General features: G+C 40.4%; 1 protein-coding gene across 1 annotated transcript in view; it reads left to right on the top strand.

Annotated features, from left to right (window-relative positions):
- The window catches only part of LOC142135575 (cofilin-2), a 29,923-nt gene extending 12,466 nt beyond the window's left edge, over window positions 1–17,457 (top strand). Inside the window, exons 2-4 of the mRNA XM_075194612.1 lie at window positions 2,484–2,791; window positions 13,609–13,685; window positions 16,141–17,457. Coding sequence (XP_075050713.1) covers window positions 2,484–2,791; window positions 13,609–13,685; window positions 16,141–16,256 — 501 coding nt within the window. The 3' untranslated portion in view covers window positions 16,257–17,457. The remainder of the gene's footprint in view (window positions 1–2,483; window positions 2,792–13,608; window positions 13,686–16,140) is intronic.
- Window positions 17,458–17,769: the final 312 nt, after the last annotated feature.

Raw genomic sequence — 17,769 nt, 5'->3', positions numbered from 1 at the left:
TGCGTCAGCACACTGCAGACCCCTAGTCCTCATTCCTTCCTGATCCTGCTGCAATTTAGGTAAAGAGTTTAACTAGTAGTTGGATTTTAATTCTATTCCCAATATAACTCTGTACTATGACTAATAGTTTCATTATGTTCCTCACTAATAATGGATAATCCCTCCAGATATAGAGAATGATATCATTCATAAGTCCTTGTGAATGTCATTCTAAAAACGAGGCCCTAATAGTACTTCTGCACCTCCACTGGAACTGGACATCCAATGTTGTGCACTTTGGATGCAATAATGTAATTTAGGGTGATCTGCCCTGATCAGCGCTGTATGTGATATCATCATCATCATTTATTTATATAGCGCCACTAATTCAGCAGCGCTGTACAGAGAACTCATTCACATCAGTCCCTGCCCCATTGGAGCTTACAGTCTAAATTGCCTAATATAGACACACTCACACAGACACAGAGGGAGATAGACAGACAGACAGACAGACAGAGACTAGGGTCAATTTTTGATAGCAGTCAATTAACCTAGCAGTATGTTTTTGGAGTGTGGGAGGAAACCGGAGCACCCGGAGGAAACCCACTCAAACACAGGGAGAACATACAAACTCCACACAGATAAGGCCATGGTCAGGAATCAAACTCATGACCCCAGTGCTGTGAGGCAGAAATGCTAACCACTAGGCCACTATGCTGCTCTATGTGATATTGGGTGGAAGATTATGTTAAAAATGGAGGCGGTATGTGTAGTATATTAAGTAAAGTCTAAAAAAGACACCAGGGAGTATATTTACTAAACTGCGTTTTTGAAAATGTGGAGATGTTGCCTATAGCAAACAATCAGATTCTAGCTGAATGTACTAAATAAATGATAACTAGAATCTGATTTGTTGCTATAGGCAACATCTCCACTTTTTCAAACCCATGGTTTAGTAAATATACCCCACAGTCTGTTAAGTTCAACATTTAATAATTTCTTATTGTGTTGATCCAGAGGGGGGGGGAACAAAACCCCCAGCATGACAGTTGGTATTTTAACCTCGCATGGGGAAAAATATCTCCAGACCCCAAAAATAGCAATCATATAAATTCATTGAATCAACCACTCTAGTAATGTTTACTACTAATTATACCCATAGATACCATTTATTGTATGAAAGTCAACCAATCTCTTTAAAATTCAGTTAGTAGATTTGCCATCCCTACTTTATGTAGAAATTAATTCCACAGCTGACCTACCTGTACAGTAAAGAAACACTTCTTATATTGACAATGAAGCCTTATTTCTTACATTTACAACTGATGGCCCCTGGACCTTTGTATATTCCTTGCTGCGAAAAGTTTGTTAGACAAATCTTTTTTTATTGAAATTGTTTATATTTATACATGCTAACTAGATAACATTTAATGCATTTTGTTAAAAGTAAAATCTAGCTTCTCCTTACAATTTAACCTATCCATTACCTTTGAACTCTCTTTATTTGTCATATTTTCTTTTTAAAATGAGATGCCTAAAACTGTACCCTATATTCAATATATGGTGTAACTGGTTACTAATACAGTGATATTACTATGTTTACACCATGCATATTTATCTCTCTTTTAATGCATTCCAGGATTCTATTCACATTTTTCTGCCTGCACCTTTTGCAGGGCTGATTATCCAATAGCCTGACTAGGGTGCAGCCCAGAGTGCAAGGCTTTTGGGGGGGCGCAAGAGTTTTTGGGGTACAAAATTGTGACAGGGAGAGACATGAACTGAATTAATTTTGCAATATAAGAGAATAGTTGTTCTTCAAAAAAAGAAAACATGAAAGAAAAATGTAGTAAGGTCCATGTTAAAGGCTAATGACAATTAGTCATTCTCTTGGGCGGGTGCTTCACCCTCATTAGCTCTCTTTCACGTCTCCATTTAACTATACAGGGAAAAACAAGTACCTGAGAGATGTCCAGATCTTGAATTGGACTCTGTACATTGACAATGGGCATACTCCCCCTTCCCCACCTCATACCCTCCCTGAAATCGTAAGCTGTCGTAAGTGTCCTCTGCACTCAAAGGTGAACTGGATGCTGCTGTGTTGTGTGGTGTATGGTCCAGTTCTGGGCATGCGCAGAGTAACTGTGCGCATTATATGCACAAAATTGCCACATCAAGTACAGTATAACAATTAAAGTGCAATATACATCTTGAGGCTTATTTAGAGGTGGACCTATTTTTTGTGCAAGATATGCACACAAGAATGCACGTGTCCATATACAGTTTTTGGTGACTTGCATCTTCTTACACTTGGGGAGGCAGAGTGGGGGAAGGAAGCGACATAGGCGAAGTACAGTAAGGGCGTGGTTACTTAATTGTGACACAATTAGACATGGAGGCATCAGCATATACGTGTGTATTGTGTGCAATAATTGTCCCTTCATATTTTTATTCGTGCTGGTTATTTGACCTTGTCTAATTTTGCGTGCACTTGTTTTTAACAGGCATCTGGCGTGACAGTCAATGATGAAGTCATCAAAGTTTTTAATGAGATGAAGGTTAGGAAATCTCAAACTTCTGAGGAGATAAAGAAGAGAAAGAAGGCTGTCCTGTTTTGTCTGAGTCCTGATAAACGAGAAATAATTGTGGAGGAGGCTAAGCAAATCTTGGTGGGAGAAATTGGTGAAGCAGTTCAGGATCCTTACAGGACCTTTGTCAATCTTCTGCCCCTTGATGACTGTCGATATGGACTGTATGATGCTACTTATGAGACCAGAGAGTCCAAGAAGGAGGACCTTGTCTTCATCTTCTGGTACATTCCTTAAAACGGTGTGGTAAATATTAATGTTGGTAAAACGAAGATTAAAAGTCAATATTTTAATTCACTTTTTACAACCCTGCTTTTGGGCATCCGTTGCTGTGCTTGTCACAAAAAGGTAGATACTAAGCTGGCCAGTGAAATTAATTTGTGATGTGAGGCAGAAAAGAAAAATGTCTGGGATATGTGATCACATTGGTGTATGTGCAATCACCACTAAACCACGGGTGTTATTTACTAAACTGCCAGTTTGAAAAAGTGGAGAAGTTGCCTATAGCAACCAATCAGATTCTAGCTGTCATTTTGTAGAATGTACTAGATAAATGATAACCTGAATCTGATTGGTTGCTACAGGCAACATCTCCACTTTTTGAAACCCGCAGTTTAGTAAATATACCCCCACAAGTTGATCAGCTCTGAACAAGCAGATTGCTGATGTATAAATCAATATTAATGGACATGATGGAGTAACACCCCCTCCCCCCCAAAAAAAGATCTTACAAATGGATATATGGATATTCTATCATATTTTAAATCCTCCCCTTTAATAAATCCTAAAAGCTATTATTATTTTGTAAGGAATATGATTGCTGCACCTTTTTAATAACAGATGTTTCGTCTTAAAATCAGTGGTAGGATAAAGTGCACTAGTTGGTGACTAGTTATTCAGGGCATAAGTTCATAATTTATCTATCCCATAATCCATTTGACCCTTTAATGTATGTAGGGTATGGATGTTTAAATGCTTTGTATTGTTCAGGCACATTCTTTGTCAAAACAATAAGTCTGTGTATAATATGCAGAGAATGTTTGACAATCAATTCTCCTAGCTTTAATTATCTCCATGTAATAATACCCAAAGTAAAGTTTCAATTTGCTGGGACTATTGCATAACACCCAATATTACTGATTTAAAAATCAAGACTTTTTAGCCTATTCCATGTGCCCCCCCCCCCCCCCGATAGGGGGTTTCCTAGTGCCTGGGAACCCCCCTCCAAGCCTGGGGCATTGTATAATTGAGGTGGCTGGACCCTGCTCCTGCTTCACACAGCTCTGCTTGAACAGGGAGAGCTGCGTGCACCTAACAGTAGTGCATGCAGCATTGCCCATGCATATAATGGGGATAGGAAGAGTTGAAGAGCAGCCAAGCACTGTCTAAAATTATATCCACGCCCCTATGCATGCTGGTCACGCCCACTGGTGGCGTGGTGTGGAAACCCCCCTCTACAAATCCTGCATTTACCCCTGCCCCCCATTGTTGCAGAGAAGCAAGACTGTCTTGTAAAAACAGTCAGAGTATACATATATTGCTATGTTATATGCATATTTGGTATATCAGAATCCAACAGATTATTATTATTATATTTTATGTATAAGGCGCCACCAAGGGTCCCCAGTGAGCATACAGTATAAAGCATTACACTGCATAACCAAAAAGGCAAAAAGTGTATACTACAATATAGGTAAAACAGTATAATACACATCAAACGATTAGCTGGACCAGCAGTAGAGGGGTACTTGGCAGGGTATAGCCTCTCCCTAAGACATGAAGAAAGAGACATGGGAGGTGGGCGAGCAAGTCATGGCAAACTGAGCCTACACCCGGGGGTGTGGGTGCTGCAAACAGGATCACCACCACTGATTGAGGAGATGAGGGAAGACAAGCAGGTGTGCTGGTGGCTTAACATTGCATGATAGGACCTTGCTCGTGAGAGCTTACAATCTAAGTTATTTTATGGTTTATATATATTTTCCATTCAGAAGAATTTTTAGGTGCATGCTCTCACCTGGTCTGAAAAGGCAAGGGCTACACTCAAGTGTGGTAGGACCCTGATATTTGTGCTAGTGTGGTGATGCAAAGAAATGGCTATAGCTAGATGCAGAACTATTGCTGTTGCAATGGATGTGATGGCTATAAAGGCTGATCTGTTCCTCTCCAGTGGAAATGTTGGGGAATAACAATAATAAATACATTTGCTGCAGCGCTCCTCACCAGGCTGTTAGGCCTGTTTAATTCTGTTCTTCAGGGTGCCATATTTGTTGGGGCCACCACCAGAGTGGAGACTGTGTTAATCCCCAAACCAGGACAGTACCCAAGTATCTGCAACCACTACAGACAAATCTCCTTCATTAACGTGGGTCTGAAAATCTTCACTAGGATCTTGGTGGTCAAATTAGTTGCTGTTATACCCTCCCTGGTCCATCCAGACCAAGTGGGCTTTATTCCTGGCTGCCAAGCATCAGATAACACAAGGAGGGTCATTATAGAAGCTAATAAACAGAATCTACCTACCATGGGGGTAGCACTCAGAGCAGAAAAGGCATTTGAAAAAGTTGCATATTCCATTCATCATATGGGTATCAGGAGAGCTTTTGCTGGGGAATTGCAGCTCTTTATCACAACCCTACAGCCTCAGTGTTTCTCCTTGTCGGCTTTCCACATTAAAACCTATAGACTGCCCTCTATCCTCTTTCATATTCTCACTGTTCATGGAGCTGCTAGCATACAGTATATGTAGCAACCCAATCATCATCATCATCATTTATTTATATAGCGACAGCAAATTCCTTAGCGCTTAACAATTGGGAACAGACAGCAATAAAATATTACTGGGTAATACATACATACAGAGAGGTAAGAGAATCCTGCTCGCAAGCTTACAATCTATGGGACAATGGGAGTTTGATACACAAGGGTAAGTGCTACATCATCAAGCACTTCGGGAGCTAGAGCTGGCTCTTGGGAGCATAAGGTAGCCCTTTATGCAGATGACATTTTATTGTTGATTGCAGAGTTGCATGTATCTATACCCAGGGCTGTCTTAACGCATGGACACACTGGGCAGTTGCCCGGGGGCCCCATAGGCTTGCCAACTTTAATTTATTCAGAACCTTCAAACCCTCTTTATTAAAACTTTTAGGTGGACTAATCACCTCAGTATCAGTTGTTATCTGTACATGCGATCTTGCTGTTGCGAATACATATTTTGATCTTAACAAAAACAACGTACACGTACTAATTGTACATAAGTGGATGAGTGGTTGTGTAGGAAGGGCCTCGATGCACTGCTTTGCCCGGGGGCCTATAATGCTGTTAAGACGGCCCTGTCTATACCGAACTTGTTACAGGAGATTTGAGTATATCTCTACTAGGAGCCGCGGTGGCCGCAGGCACCACCGAGACTCTCTGTTTCTCCACGACATCCTGGCCGTCTCCATAATGTCCGAGGCGTCACTTCCTGTTTCCATAATGTCTGCACTTTTCTTCCTCTAGCTGCTCTTCGCGATGCATACTGAGAGGGGAGGGGAGAACTCAGAGGCGCCGCCGGACAGACTATCACATGATCACTGACGTCACTGCCTAATGTTGCCTAATGGGAGCGCCGGGCCTGACCCAGTGGTGTGGGTGCTGCAAACAGGATCACTGACACTGATTGAGGAGATGAGGGAAGACAAGCAGTTGTGCTGGTGGCTTAACATTTCATGATAGGACCTTGCTCATGAGAGCTTTCAATCTAAGTTATTTTATGGTTTATATATATTTTCTATTCAGGAAATTTAGGTGCATGCTGTCACCTGGTCTGGCAAGGCAAGGGCTACACTCAATTGTGGGTGCTCTAAACAGCGCACCCCGGAAAGTAGTGCAGCCGGGCGCATGCGCTAATTCTTTCACAGCCTGTGGGCTGATTGATTTAGGCACTTATTTAATTACCTGGGGCCTGATGATGATTATAGGGCTGAGCCCTAATTGGTTAGTGTCAGTATATTAGGCAGAAAGGGCGTAGCCTCCCTGCTGGTTATAGCGTCCAGTTTCCCTGTCTGCTAACTTGCTCCTGTGCTCTGTTTGGTGAAAGCCTTTTTGCATTGACTACTATGTATGACCCCTGCCTATACCTTGGACCTTGTCTGTGTCTGTGACCCTGACCCTGTGGCCTGTGCCTAGGACCCCGCTGTGTTGCCTGCGACCCTGACCTTTGGCGTGCTATCTGACCATTCTGCTTGCTAGTGACCTCTGACCTCGGCTTACGTCTGACCATCCGCTGCCATCTACTCTGTCTTCTGGGCTGCCGATACGGTTCTGTATTACAAACTTGCACTACGTCCTACGAGTTAAGTCCTGGGGGCATCTGAGTACCGGTGAGCGTTTAAAGCTCTATGGGAAAGGCAGCTGCTAAAGGTGAAGACCTCCGCCAACTAGTTCTGTAAGTTTGTGAACAGACCGTCAGCTAACAATCTCAAGCTTTCAAACTTCAAAATAAATGCAGAAAATACAGAGAATTTAGATCTAAACTTTCCAGTACTATGCAGAAATCACTGAGGGGCAACTCTAGTTCAGATGGCAGACACATACATTTAAGTAGCATGTCTGTCTGTAAAGAAAATATCCGTCTGTATACAGCTAACTTTCCACCACTAATCAATAAATTAAAGACAGATTTGTGAATTGGAAGACCCAATGCACTTCGATAGAACGAACCATAGCAAATAAAATTAATCTGTTTCCAAGATAATTATATATTTTTCAAACTATGGCAATAAGAGTCCCCATAACAGTTCTTTGAAGCCTTCAACAATCAATTTCTAAGTTCATCTGGTTATGCAGACGCCCTGGAAAACAGCTACGCATTCTTCAATGCCATTTTAGTGGGGAAGGCCTGTGTGTCCCAGATAGTGTTTCTGGTGCATTTGTCAAAGTGTGTCCAGTGGCACAGTCCATCCATGTATAGGGTTTGGACATACATTGTCCAGTCTATCTAACATGCTTAAAAAATAAAACAAAGACCTAATGCTGCACCGTTTAATAAAATAAACACTAATAAAAAGAAAAATTACTTTCACATGAGTTAAGTAACTGTTCAAACAAGATTGGACCAAAACCGCTGCTGTAAGGGACTGTGTGTATTCATTATTTGCAAAAGCAAAAACCAAGTTAATAGAAAAAATAACAACGCTGAGATTGGTCAAACCTTGAATAGTAGGATTCCAACTCAGTGAGATTTAATAAGGATTCAATTTATTAATGCAAACACATCAAATTTAATAAAATCATTAAACACACTAAAAATGCAATTTGCTAAAGCTCTAACGGAAATATATACTTAATAGTCATCATAAGATGATCTAAATCAATCTTATATGTTTATATTTAGGTCCTGTGTAACATCAAAAAGCTCAATAGCACTCTTGAAGACTATATTCACTGAACCATAGCAGTTGTATTGTCTAAAATAAATGTACATGCATGAAGGTTCAGCATGAGATCCTTAGACAATCAGTAGATAATTGGCTTGCAATTTATGATCGGTATTAGATTTATACATATGCGGATGTCATCAGAGTAGAAAATTTCGCCAGCAGCAATAATTAAAGTCTATGACTCGTGTAATCAGCTGCCGAAAAAACAATCACTGAATGGCAGAGGTTACGTTTCAATCACACTGCAGAGAAGCTGCAGGAACAATATTTTTCCAGGGACTAATATGTCAAATATTTAGAGTGCAGACTTACAATAAGTATGGGCTGTCTGGCAGGGGTCCGGTCCCACCGCTTTCAGCGATGAATAGGGACCCCCGCTGTTACCGGCAGCAGATGTAAGGCTCAGGCCACTTGCACTGAAGCAGCTTCTCACTATACAAGTACTTTCCAACTTTTGACAGAATACCCAATGATGTGGCCAGTTTGGAAAACCCATCTTTTGGACTGGGCCTTGAAGAATTTCTCTGATTGTGCTAAGCACAAGATAAGATTTCTGGTAGATCCTGCATGAATAAAAAAACAAAACAATAAAAAGTTCTTGAAAAAATAAATAGCACCCTTCCCCCATCACTAGGTTCATGGGTATTATTAACTTGTGAAAATAAAAAAATAATGGAGGTGAACAGCCATGTAGGGAAGCTTCATAGCTGGGTTAGGTCAGCTTTCAAAGGGGCCGCACAGAAGAAAGAGAGAGAGCACAGTGCCCTCCCTTCTCCTCTGGGTATGCTGTGTGACTTGTGACCACTGTGCGGTGGAGGCAGAGCCGGACTGGGACTAAAAATCAGCCCTGGCATTTAAAGCACACAGGGTCACCTGTGTTCCAGATAATAATACTTATATTGATAATAATAATTACAGTACTTTTTGCAAAGCTCATTGTATTGTAATCAGATCTATGAGAACCTGCTGCTGTCTAACAGAAGTATGCTTGAGGAACAACCCTCTTACATCTCCTTTAGCTCTCCAGGTTGTGGAACTACAAGTCCTAGCATGCCCCACAATAGGCTATTGTGGGGCATGTGGGGCATGCAAGTATATTGAGAGGTCTAGTTGGGCAGCAGCTGGAGAGCCACAGGGCGTAGGGTTATGTTACTATATTCCTCTGTGGATCAGCCAGTTGCTGTCTATGTTACCTGCCCTGTGCTAGCCTTCTCCAGGTATCACCTTTGTGGTTACTTTGGAAATGAAGGCTGTTCTACGGTGTCCCGTGAGATGCAAATGTATTATGCGCAGCTTGACTCTCTATTTGCAGCCTAGGGCACACCAGTCCTGTACATAACATCAGACAATGGTATGTACAGGATTGGCAAGAGGAATTTGGGGCATGGGTCCAGTGAACTTTTGGGCACCCCTTACATAGACTAGGAGGAAATAAACTGTGTGCTGCCGCTGTGCAGCGGCGTCACTGAAAAGGGCTTGATAACATTGTGTTGGGGGCGTGGTTAATGTGGGGCATTGTAACATACATTATAATAAAACCAGATCACGCCACCCCCCCTGAGCTGGATTAAGGCTCAGAGGGGCCAGGGTATTTAAGACAGGGGGCCCCTATTATGTAACATGGTTATAATTTTAGACAAATACACAGGCAATACTGTATGCAGTACTGTTAGGTGCACGTAGCTCTGCCTTCACAAGTAGTACAGTGTGAAGCGGTACATACCTCCCAACTGTCCCTGCAGTCAGATCAAATCCTTACTAAGCTGGACAGTCACCCAAATTCGGGGCTGCCCCAACAGATCCAGGACAGTTGGAAGACTGTCCTGCTCTCTCTTACATGTTCTTGTCACTTTCACCAGTTGTGGCTGCTGTTGTCTTTAGCTCAGTTGCTGCTTGTCTGGATCCTGGAATCTTGGAGGTCTTAAAAAAATGGGTACATTAAATTCAGAAAATTCCAACCACCCCCAACATTAAATCGATAGCACCCACGTTTAATAATTAAGCCTCCCTCTAGCCCCAGAATTAAATAATAGTATTCACATTTAGTAAATAAACCTCCCTAAAAACAGCCCCACCAAAAATGAAATCCCCCCACCATCACCCCACAAATAAAAAAGCACTCATTAAATAATTAGCCCCCACCTACACTCCACCATTAAATTAATAGTCTAACTCCCACATTATATTAACACAATAGTACCCCCAAATCATATTATGCTACATAGAATTACCCCCAATTCATATTATACCACACAGTATTACCCCCCAATTCATGTTATATCACAATAGAGCCCCCAAATCATATTATGCCACAATAGTGTGCCCAGGTCATATTATGCCACAATAGTGTTCTCAAATCATATTATGTCACAATAGTGTGCTCAAATCATATTATGTCACAATAGTGTGCTCAAATCATATTATGCCACAATAGTGTGCCCAGGTCATATTATGCCACAATAGTGTGCTCAAATCATATTATGCCACAATAGTGTGCTCAAATCATATTATGCCACAATAGTGTGCTCAAATCATATTATGTCACAATAGTGTGCTCAAATCATATTATGCCATAAACTCAAATAAAATTATACCACAGCATACTGAGTAGAAAGGATGACTAAAAAGTAATTAAAAAGACATTGCAGCATGAGAACATATACTGTATTAACATAGCTGGTTATGGCATAGGCGCTGGGCGAGGAGGGAGCAGCAGCTGTCTGCTCAGACAGGCAGTCTGATGCGAGATGTGTGCACCAGCCGGGAACAGGGGACTGAGGTGAAGATCAGGATGGGGTGGGGATGGAGCAAAGCTGGGTAGATCAGCGCAGCATTTATTTTTTTTTAAATCAGGTAAAATTTTATTGCATTTTTCTTTTCTTTACATTCTGAACATCAAAAAAAACAAAAAACCCTGAACATTGGGCTTAATCCCCAACTATAACCCACACAGTGTTACAGGTATTGTCAAATATTCCTACACAATAGGCTCACAAAAGAAAAAACATTGACATTCAGATACTCAAGCCAAGGTATGCACATCTTCCACAATTTCAAGATGCAATAAAATAATAGCACAGTTTTAATAATACAGAATATAATCATTGACCTTAATAGCTCAATAATAGGCGGCTGGATGTCTGCCCCAAGCATTGCATTAGGAGAGCTCCATTTCCCTCAACCCTTCCGTGACATATGGGGATATCCTCCACCTGTACCATATTCTTTCATACTTATCCACTAGGTCCCTGCTGGTGTACATGAACCTTTCATTGCCAACTGTATCGTTAACAAGGTCAATCCAGCTACTCAAAGTTGGACCTTCTGGTGCCACCCATTTCCTAGCTATCACCACCTTTGCCAACATAAGTAACGTGTTGATAAGCAGTCTAATAAGTCTACGGGTTTTTTTGTTCAAGCCTAAACCAAATATACAGAGTTTTGGAGTCAAGGCCACCACTCCCACCTCCAATTTTTTAATACAATCCTCCACCTCTCCCCAAAAGGATGAGACTGACGGACACTCCCAGAGCATATGCCAAAAGTCCCCTTTCTCACTCCTAACACTTGGGACACTGCACCCTCTGACCCCCACTAAATTTAGAAATCTGAAGAGGGGTGAGATACGCTCTGTGTAACAGAAAAAACTGGACCTGGCAAAATCTGACTGATGCAGTGTCCTCTTTTGGGCTGCATAACACTATATCCCACGCCTTGTCACTAAGTCTCCCCAAATCCCCCTCCCACCTGCATCGCAGCTCCGGCAAGCCCCCTTCACCAGATCCTTCCACCAATATTGAATACAAAAATGAAATTTGCCGCCTTTGGCCCAACCTTGACAGTTGCACCCTTAAGGAATCTACACTAAAGCTCGAGGCAGCTCCCCGAAACTACGAGGCCAAAGCATTTCTCAACTGCAAATATCTATAAAAGTAGCCCCTAGGTAGTTCATATAATCTCTGAAGTTGCTCAAATGAATATAATATCCCATTCTCATACAGTTGCCCAATATGTATTATATTGTAGATTCGCCAAGCTCCAGCTCCCTCCATCCTAATAATTTCTTCAAAATCCAAATTATCCCAGAGTGGAGTGCACGGATCCAAATCCAATCCACCCCCAATCTGGGCTGACAATCTCCAAACCTTCATGGCCTGTATTAACAAAGGGGGGTCCCTCCCAACCTTTCTTCCAGCCAGAAGAAACTGCACACGTGTATGACTAGATCCTGTCTCGGAGACCAAGAAATCATGCAAATCTATGCCCAACCGCGACCGGAACCATACCTCAATATGCGTCAACTGGGAGGCAAAATAATAAAGCCGTAGATTCGGCAAAGCCAAACCCCCCGACCCCAGCGCAGCATTTTTAGTAAGGTGGTTGGGTCCTGGGGAGGATCCAGCCACTAAAAAGCCACTGGTAGGCTAGGAACGGCCCCATCATCTTGGGACTGCAATGCCGGGTCCCGGGAAGAAAAAAATGGCCTGTCCCTGTATCGGTCCATCTAGCCATCGGCCCTTCTGGCATTTGTCAGGACAGCCAGTTCGACCCTGAGTGGGGGTCACGCAGGCTGCCTGTTGCCCACCTTTCTTTTAGAGTATTTCAATACCTGTCTGTAAGCCCTACTGCCACACTGGAACCTCTTAATCAATTATGTTGATGTCAATCCCTACCTTCATTTAGCAAAAGTAATAAACTTCTGAAAATCTCTTTGTCCAAAGTTCTCACATTGAACCAATAGGCCTAGACAAGGGTCTTTGCTGTTCCCTGGGGTATATTAAGACTGAGAATGTGTCAGCTCTCATCATAAGTTACCTGCCTTCTCCCCCTTATTTGCAGTTCATGCTGGAGGAAGTTTGGAATCTGATCTTTTTCCTCACCCTACTTACCCTAATTGTTCGGTAAAGAGGTAGAGGCAGGGGTGTAACATTCAGAGCAAAATTTTAGAGGAGCAAGTGTGTCTGGTAATGCCAGTCCATGCCCCTGGCCTCTGCTATACACTTTTAAGCATGCACAGTTTTCAGTTCCGAAACTGAAAGCCCAAACAGGGCCTCACTGCATATGCATCCACCCCCCACACATGGTCAGAGCAGAGGCCCCCACACCTTTATAGCCATCACACCCACTGAAACGGCAATAGTTCTGCAGCTGGCTATAGTCCTTTTCTTCATGTCACCACACTAGCACAAATAGCCGGATCCTACCACATTTGAGTGCAGGCCTCGCCTTGTCAGACCAGGTGACAACATGCAACTAAAAATGCTCCTGAAGCCAGGCAGGCAGTATTAAAATATATAACTCAACATTTGTCTTGATTTAGATTTGTATTACTGGTTATTGAGTGAGGTCATAGTTCTTCAGTAAACGCAAAGCTAAACTCTACTTTTACCTAGTTTTTTTTTTTTTTTGTATCTGCTCTGAAAGCACAGTTGATCCAAGATTATTATGTGATATAACACACCTGCAAATGTTGTGCGTTGTGATAATTCATACTTCTGGTTTGAGTCATAATGCTTGTTATGTCTCCTATCAGTGTTGATATTGTAAACATTTCCAGATAACAATTAATTGTTGTCAGAACTGGGCTATTTTGTTTTTTTCATTTTGTTTTCTAGGGCTCCTGATAACGCACCGCTTAAAAGCAAGATGATATATGCAAGTTCAAAAGATGCAATTAAGAAGAAGTTTACAGGTTTGTACTTTTTGGTTTTATAAACAAGCTAAATCAATTCAAGGAGTACATTTAGAACAAAAAGTCTTTGTAGGTCATAATCCTCCTTACTTCGCCAATCCATTTCCCAGTTGTTAATCACTAACATTTTCCAGTGTCCAAGCATACAGGCCTATGTTGGGTTATGGAAAAATGTCAATGGAAGAACTAAAATTAAGCAGGGTTAACTAGTGTTTTAATGCTAGCCACTCATAGGTCAATTCCTTCTGCTCAGTTCGAGTAGTAAATGACTAAGTTGGTGTCCAATTTGGATGAGAATCTGTCAGGACACTGGTCAAGAAGCATGATCTCAGGGGCCCGTTAGTGTAGTTGGAAGATGGTTGTACATACATGACTTTACCAGTCACCTACTGACTGCATTCACCAACATTCTGATAATAATGTAGCCTATTTCAATAAGATTATTAGGCCAATTGATAGATATTGCTGCTGATATTGCAGAGTGTGCAGACACCTTAAGGGAATTTTTAGTATTGTTTACACGGACAAATTATTTTCACTTTGTCATTCTTTTTATCATTTTGCCAATGTGTACATTATCAGGCTTCTTGGCGTCATTCTGGCTATCCATCATAATGCATATGCTACCCAAAATTAGTCAAAACCAGATTTCAAAAGTAAAAACTATTTTCAACATAATAGTTCTAAATAGTTAAATCTAGAATTAACTAAACACAGTATTAGTATCCACTATAAATCCTATAGTTTATTCTGACTAGTTAAAAATAGTATTGACTGCAATAATTCACAGTGAAAACTGTATGTTAGGTTAAAGTAATTAGCTAGTAACTAGGGAAATAAAGAGTATTAATCAAAACATTAGTACAACCTTCCTCATTTATTGCAACAAGGCATGCTTTGTGGCATTTCACATTGCAAAGATTTCCTTTTTTCTTGAACAAGTATCGATTGGACGTACAATCCTTCTTGCATGCAAACCCTTGTCCTGTACCTATTCCTGCTTTGCTCGCTGCAGTTTTGTGGGAAATTCCCTGTTTTCGGATCAAGGATATTTGAGATGTCAGACTCAGATCTGGAAGAAATATAAATTGTTTATGTTCTGTTTTTGGCGCTGCACCTACCTACAATATAACTTATCCACCACTCTCCATCCTTCATCTCAATCTTGTTCAGACTGTTAAGGGTTTTGTCAAGCACAACTCTCATGATGTCTTGAAGGTCTGAGTTTGCTCTGTCCACATCTGGAATATGTAAAATGATGTTACCTCCAACTTCAATGTGAGGATGAGTTGCATCAGCAATCACTTTAATTCTCTTGGCCTGTGTTGTAAAATTTTCTCTGGGCTCTTTTCTGGCTGAAGAAATGTTTGACCGTGTAGCAAATAGAATTCCCTCTTCTTCTATGTAGCTGTTCTCTGTTTCTTTCTTCTCTGCATTTATCTGCTTTTCAGCCTGGATATTTTCTATAACTTCAGCCAGCAAAGTGGATTTTGAGAGGCCAACTCTTGGATCAGTACCGAACATGGGTTTGTATAGCGATTTTTTAATCCCCAAATGAAGGGCTCTATTTTTCAGAAATTGCACAAAGCGGAGGCCGTTTGACCAATTTGTGGTGTGGTTGTCTTTCATCCATGAAGCCAACATATTTTCTACATCCAGGTTGGCTTGTTCTAAAACCCTGCCTTCGAATGTGCTCAGTTGCTCGCCTCTTCCTTGCTACCACTTATGAGAACATAATTCTTATCTACTGCATTGCAAAGGTGTCTAGTTTACAGCAGACTTTGCAAAAGCTGACTGTAATTATCTCTTGTCATTGCATTGTAGTGACTCTCTTTATCTTTCTATAGATTAAGTACTTTCTTAATGATACACACTTTCCAATTTGTCACCTGATCCTCCTCACATAAGCTTATCCTCAGTCATACTGTAAACAGAACGTGTAACCAACACAGTTCAGGTCTGTGCAAGTTTGAACTTTTTAACTGCAAAGAGTAAATGAAGCATATACAACTCAGGAACCAACTGTGTGCAGGTTTGAAAGTGTAGGAAATCATTTTAATTGACTTATTTCAAGAAGAACTAATTTTGCCTAGTAAAAATTGTAAATAAATGAATAACATAGCTGTTATCAGTTACTCCTAGATTTTACCAACAGTACACCATGAATACTAGTTGGAACATTTATTGATGAAAGGGCTGTGTTAGAAGTAGTTTTGACTAGTAAGACCTGGTTTTGACTAATTTTAGGTTTTTAATGTAACATATATATGATCATATCATAAATTCAATGTTTAATTTTCTTTCTTCATTGTAAGAGGAAAGGTTAACCAAGCTAGAATAGGTTTGTTATGATTATAGATTCCTAGCTTTCTATCTAATGTATCAGTATATTATAATGTATCTTATGTGACTTTCATTGAGTAAACTGTGTCTGGCGTCTTTTTATTATTTTTAGGTATCAAACATGAGTGGCAAGTGAATGGAATGGATGACATTAAAGACCGATGCACCCTGGCAGATAAACTAGGAGGGAATGTGGTTATTTCACTTGAAGGTGTTCCGCTAAAATGAACCCAATTCCTATACCGTGGAAGCTTAGAGTACCTAAATAGCATTTCCCGTTATGACCATAGGGAAGGTTATAGATTATTTATTTTTTATTTTTGTTTCCATTTTTTCTTTCCTCCATGAATCGAATAAACCATTTAGGTGCTTGAGAAAATGAAGTGACAAACTAAATTAGTGCACAAATGTTACCCTACAAACTCAAAATAAATGGAACAGCTTCTATAGAAAGGATTGCAAGCAGGATTTATTAACCATTAGTAAGTGTACCCACTCAGAGAGATTCTATTAGTATATATATTTCTTACCTTTCCAACACTCTTGTACGTGTCTAAACTTGATTGATCCACAGTATATATAGAGGAGACTCATATTTGGGGGAAAACTATGGGTTAAATTAGAATAAACAAATAGCCCTTTATTATTTTCCATACACTGCACCCTCTCAATGTTTTTTTGATTGACATAAATCCAAGTAACATCCCAGTCCTTCTCTTTTGTTATACATAATGCAATAAAGGTAAAGGCAGATCGTTAGTTTCACAAGGTTAACCAGGCCCATATAACAAGCAACGTAGGTAAGGATAATATTTTATACCATAGGACGAGTACATTTCAAATCTCTTTATTACTAATTTATATATAAAGCATTGAACAAAATATTTATCAGACATGACATATTTCTCATAGAGGTATATTGTGGGTTTTCTTTTTAATCTTTTTGGTGTCTCCGTTACATCCAGACTGCCTTATTGCATTTTGGAGAAATAACATCTACAAAACATACATGTGATATTTAAATTGCTCTTCAGGGATAAAATAAGAAAAAATGTGTAAGTGTTCCTACCTGTTGCCAAAAATGGTGTTAAAGTTGTATAACAGATGTTAAAATTATTAAGAGCAAAGCTTTGTGTGTACTGTTCAATAGTAAACTAAAGTACACCACAAAAAATAATCCCAAATATAGTTTCCACAAACGTATTGGTGTCAGCATTAGACCAAACTTGTGCCATTATACTTATTATAATTAACAGACATTTTGCACAAGGCACATTTTTTTTCTGCTGTTCCAGATTTTAATGTTATTTGAAAGGCCGATGACTGTTTTTATTAGTTTGAATTGCAATCATCAGTTATTAAACCAAAGCAATGTTTTGTGTAAGTTTGTGCCAAACAAGAATAAAATATGTTTGATTATTACACAGAAGTCTTGTTTAGGTTTCTATATTAAATTAATAATTGTCATATATATATATATATATATATATATATATATATATATATATGTCTACATGCGTACGTACGTACGTACGTACGTACGTACGTACACACACACACACACATACACACACACGGGAGTAACTACATGGGTAGCAGCTGCTACGGGGCTGGCAGTCAAGGGAACTCAAAAGGCTCTCAGCTACCTGGCCTTGTTTAGCTGCAGCTCCTGCTGCTCTGGGGCCCTGGACCCTTGTGCGGTGTTTGACGTCACTAAGCTCTCTGCTGGCCCTACAAGGAA

Source organism: Mixophyes fleayi, unplaced genomic scaffold, assembly GCF_038048845.1.
Source record: "Mixophyes fleayi isolate aMixFle1 unplaced genomic scaffold, aMixFle1.hap1 Scaffold_78, whole genome shotgun sequence".
NCBI classification, from domain to species: Eukaryota; Metazoa; Chordata; class Amphibia; order Anura; family Limnodynastidae; genus Mixophyes; species Mixophyes fleayi.
Note: the sequence above shows the minus strand (reverse complement) of the source record. Positions and strands in the feature narration are given on the sequence as shown.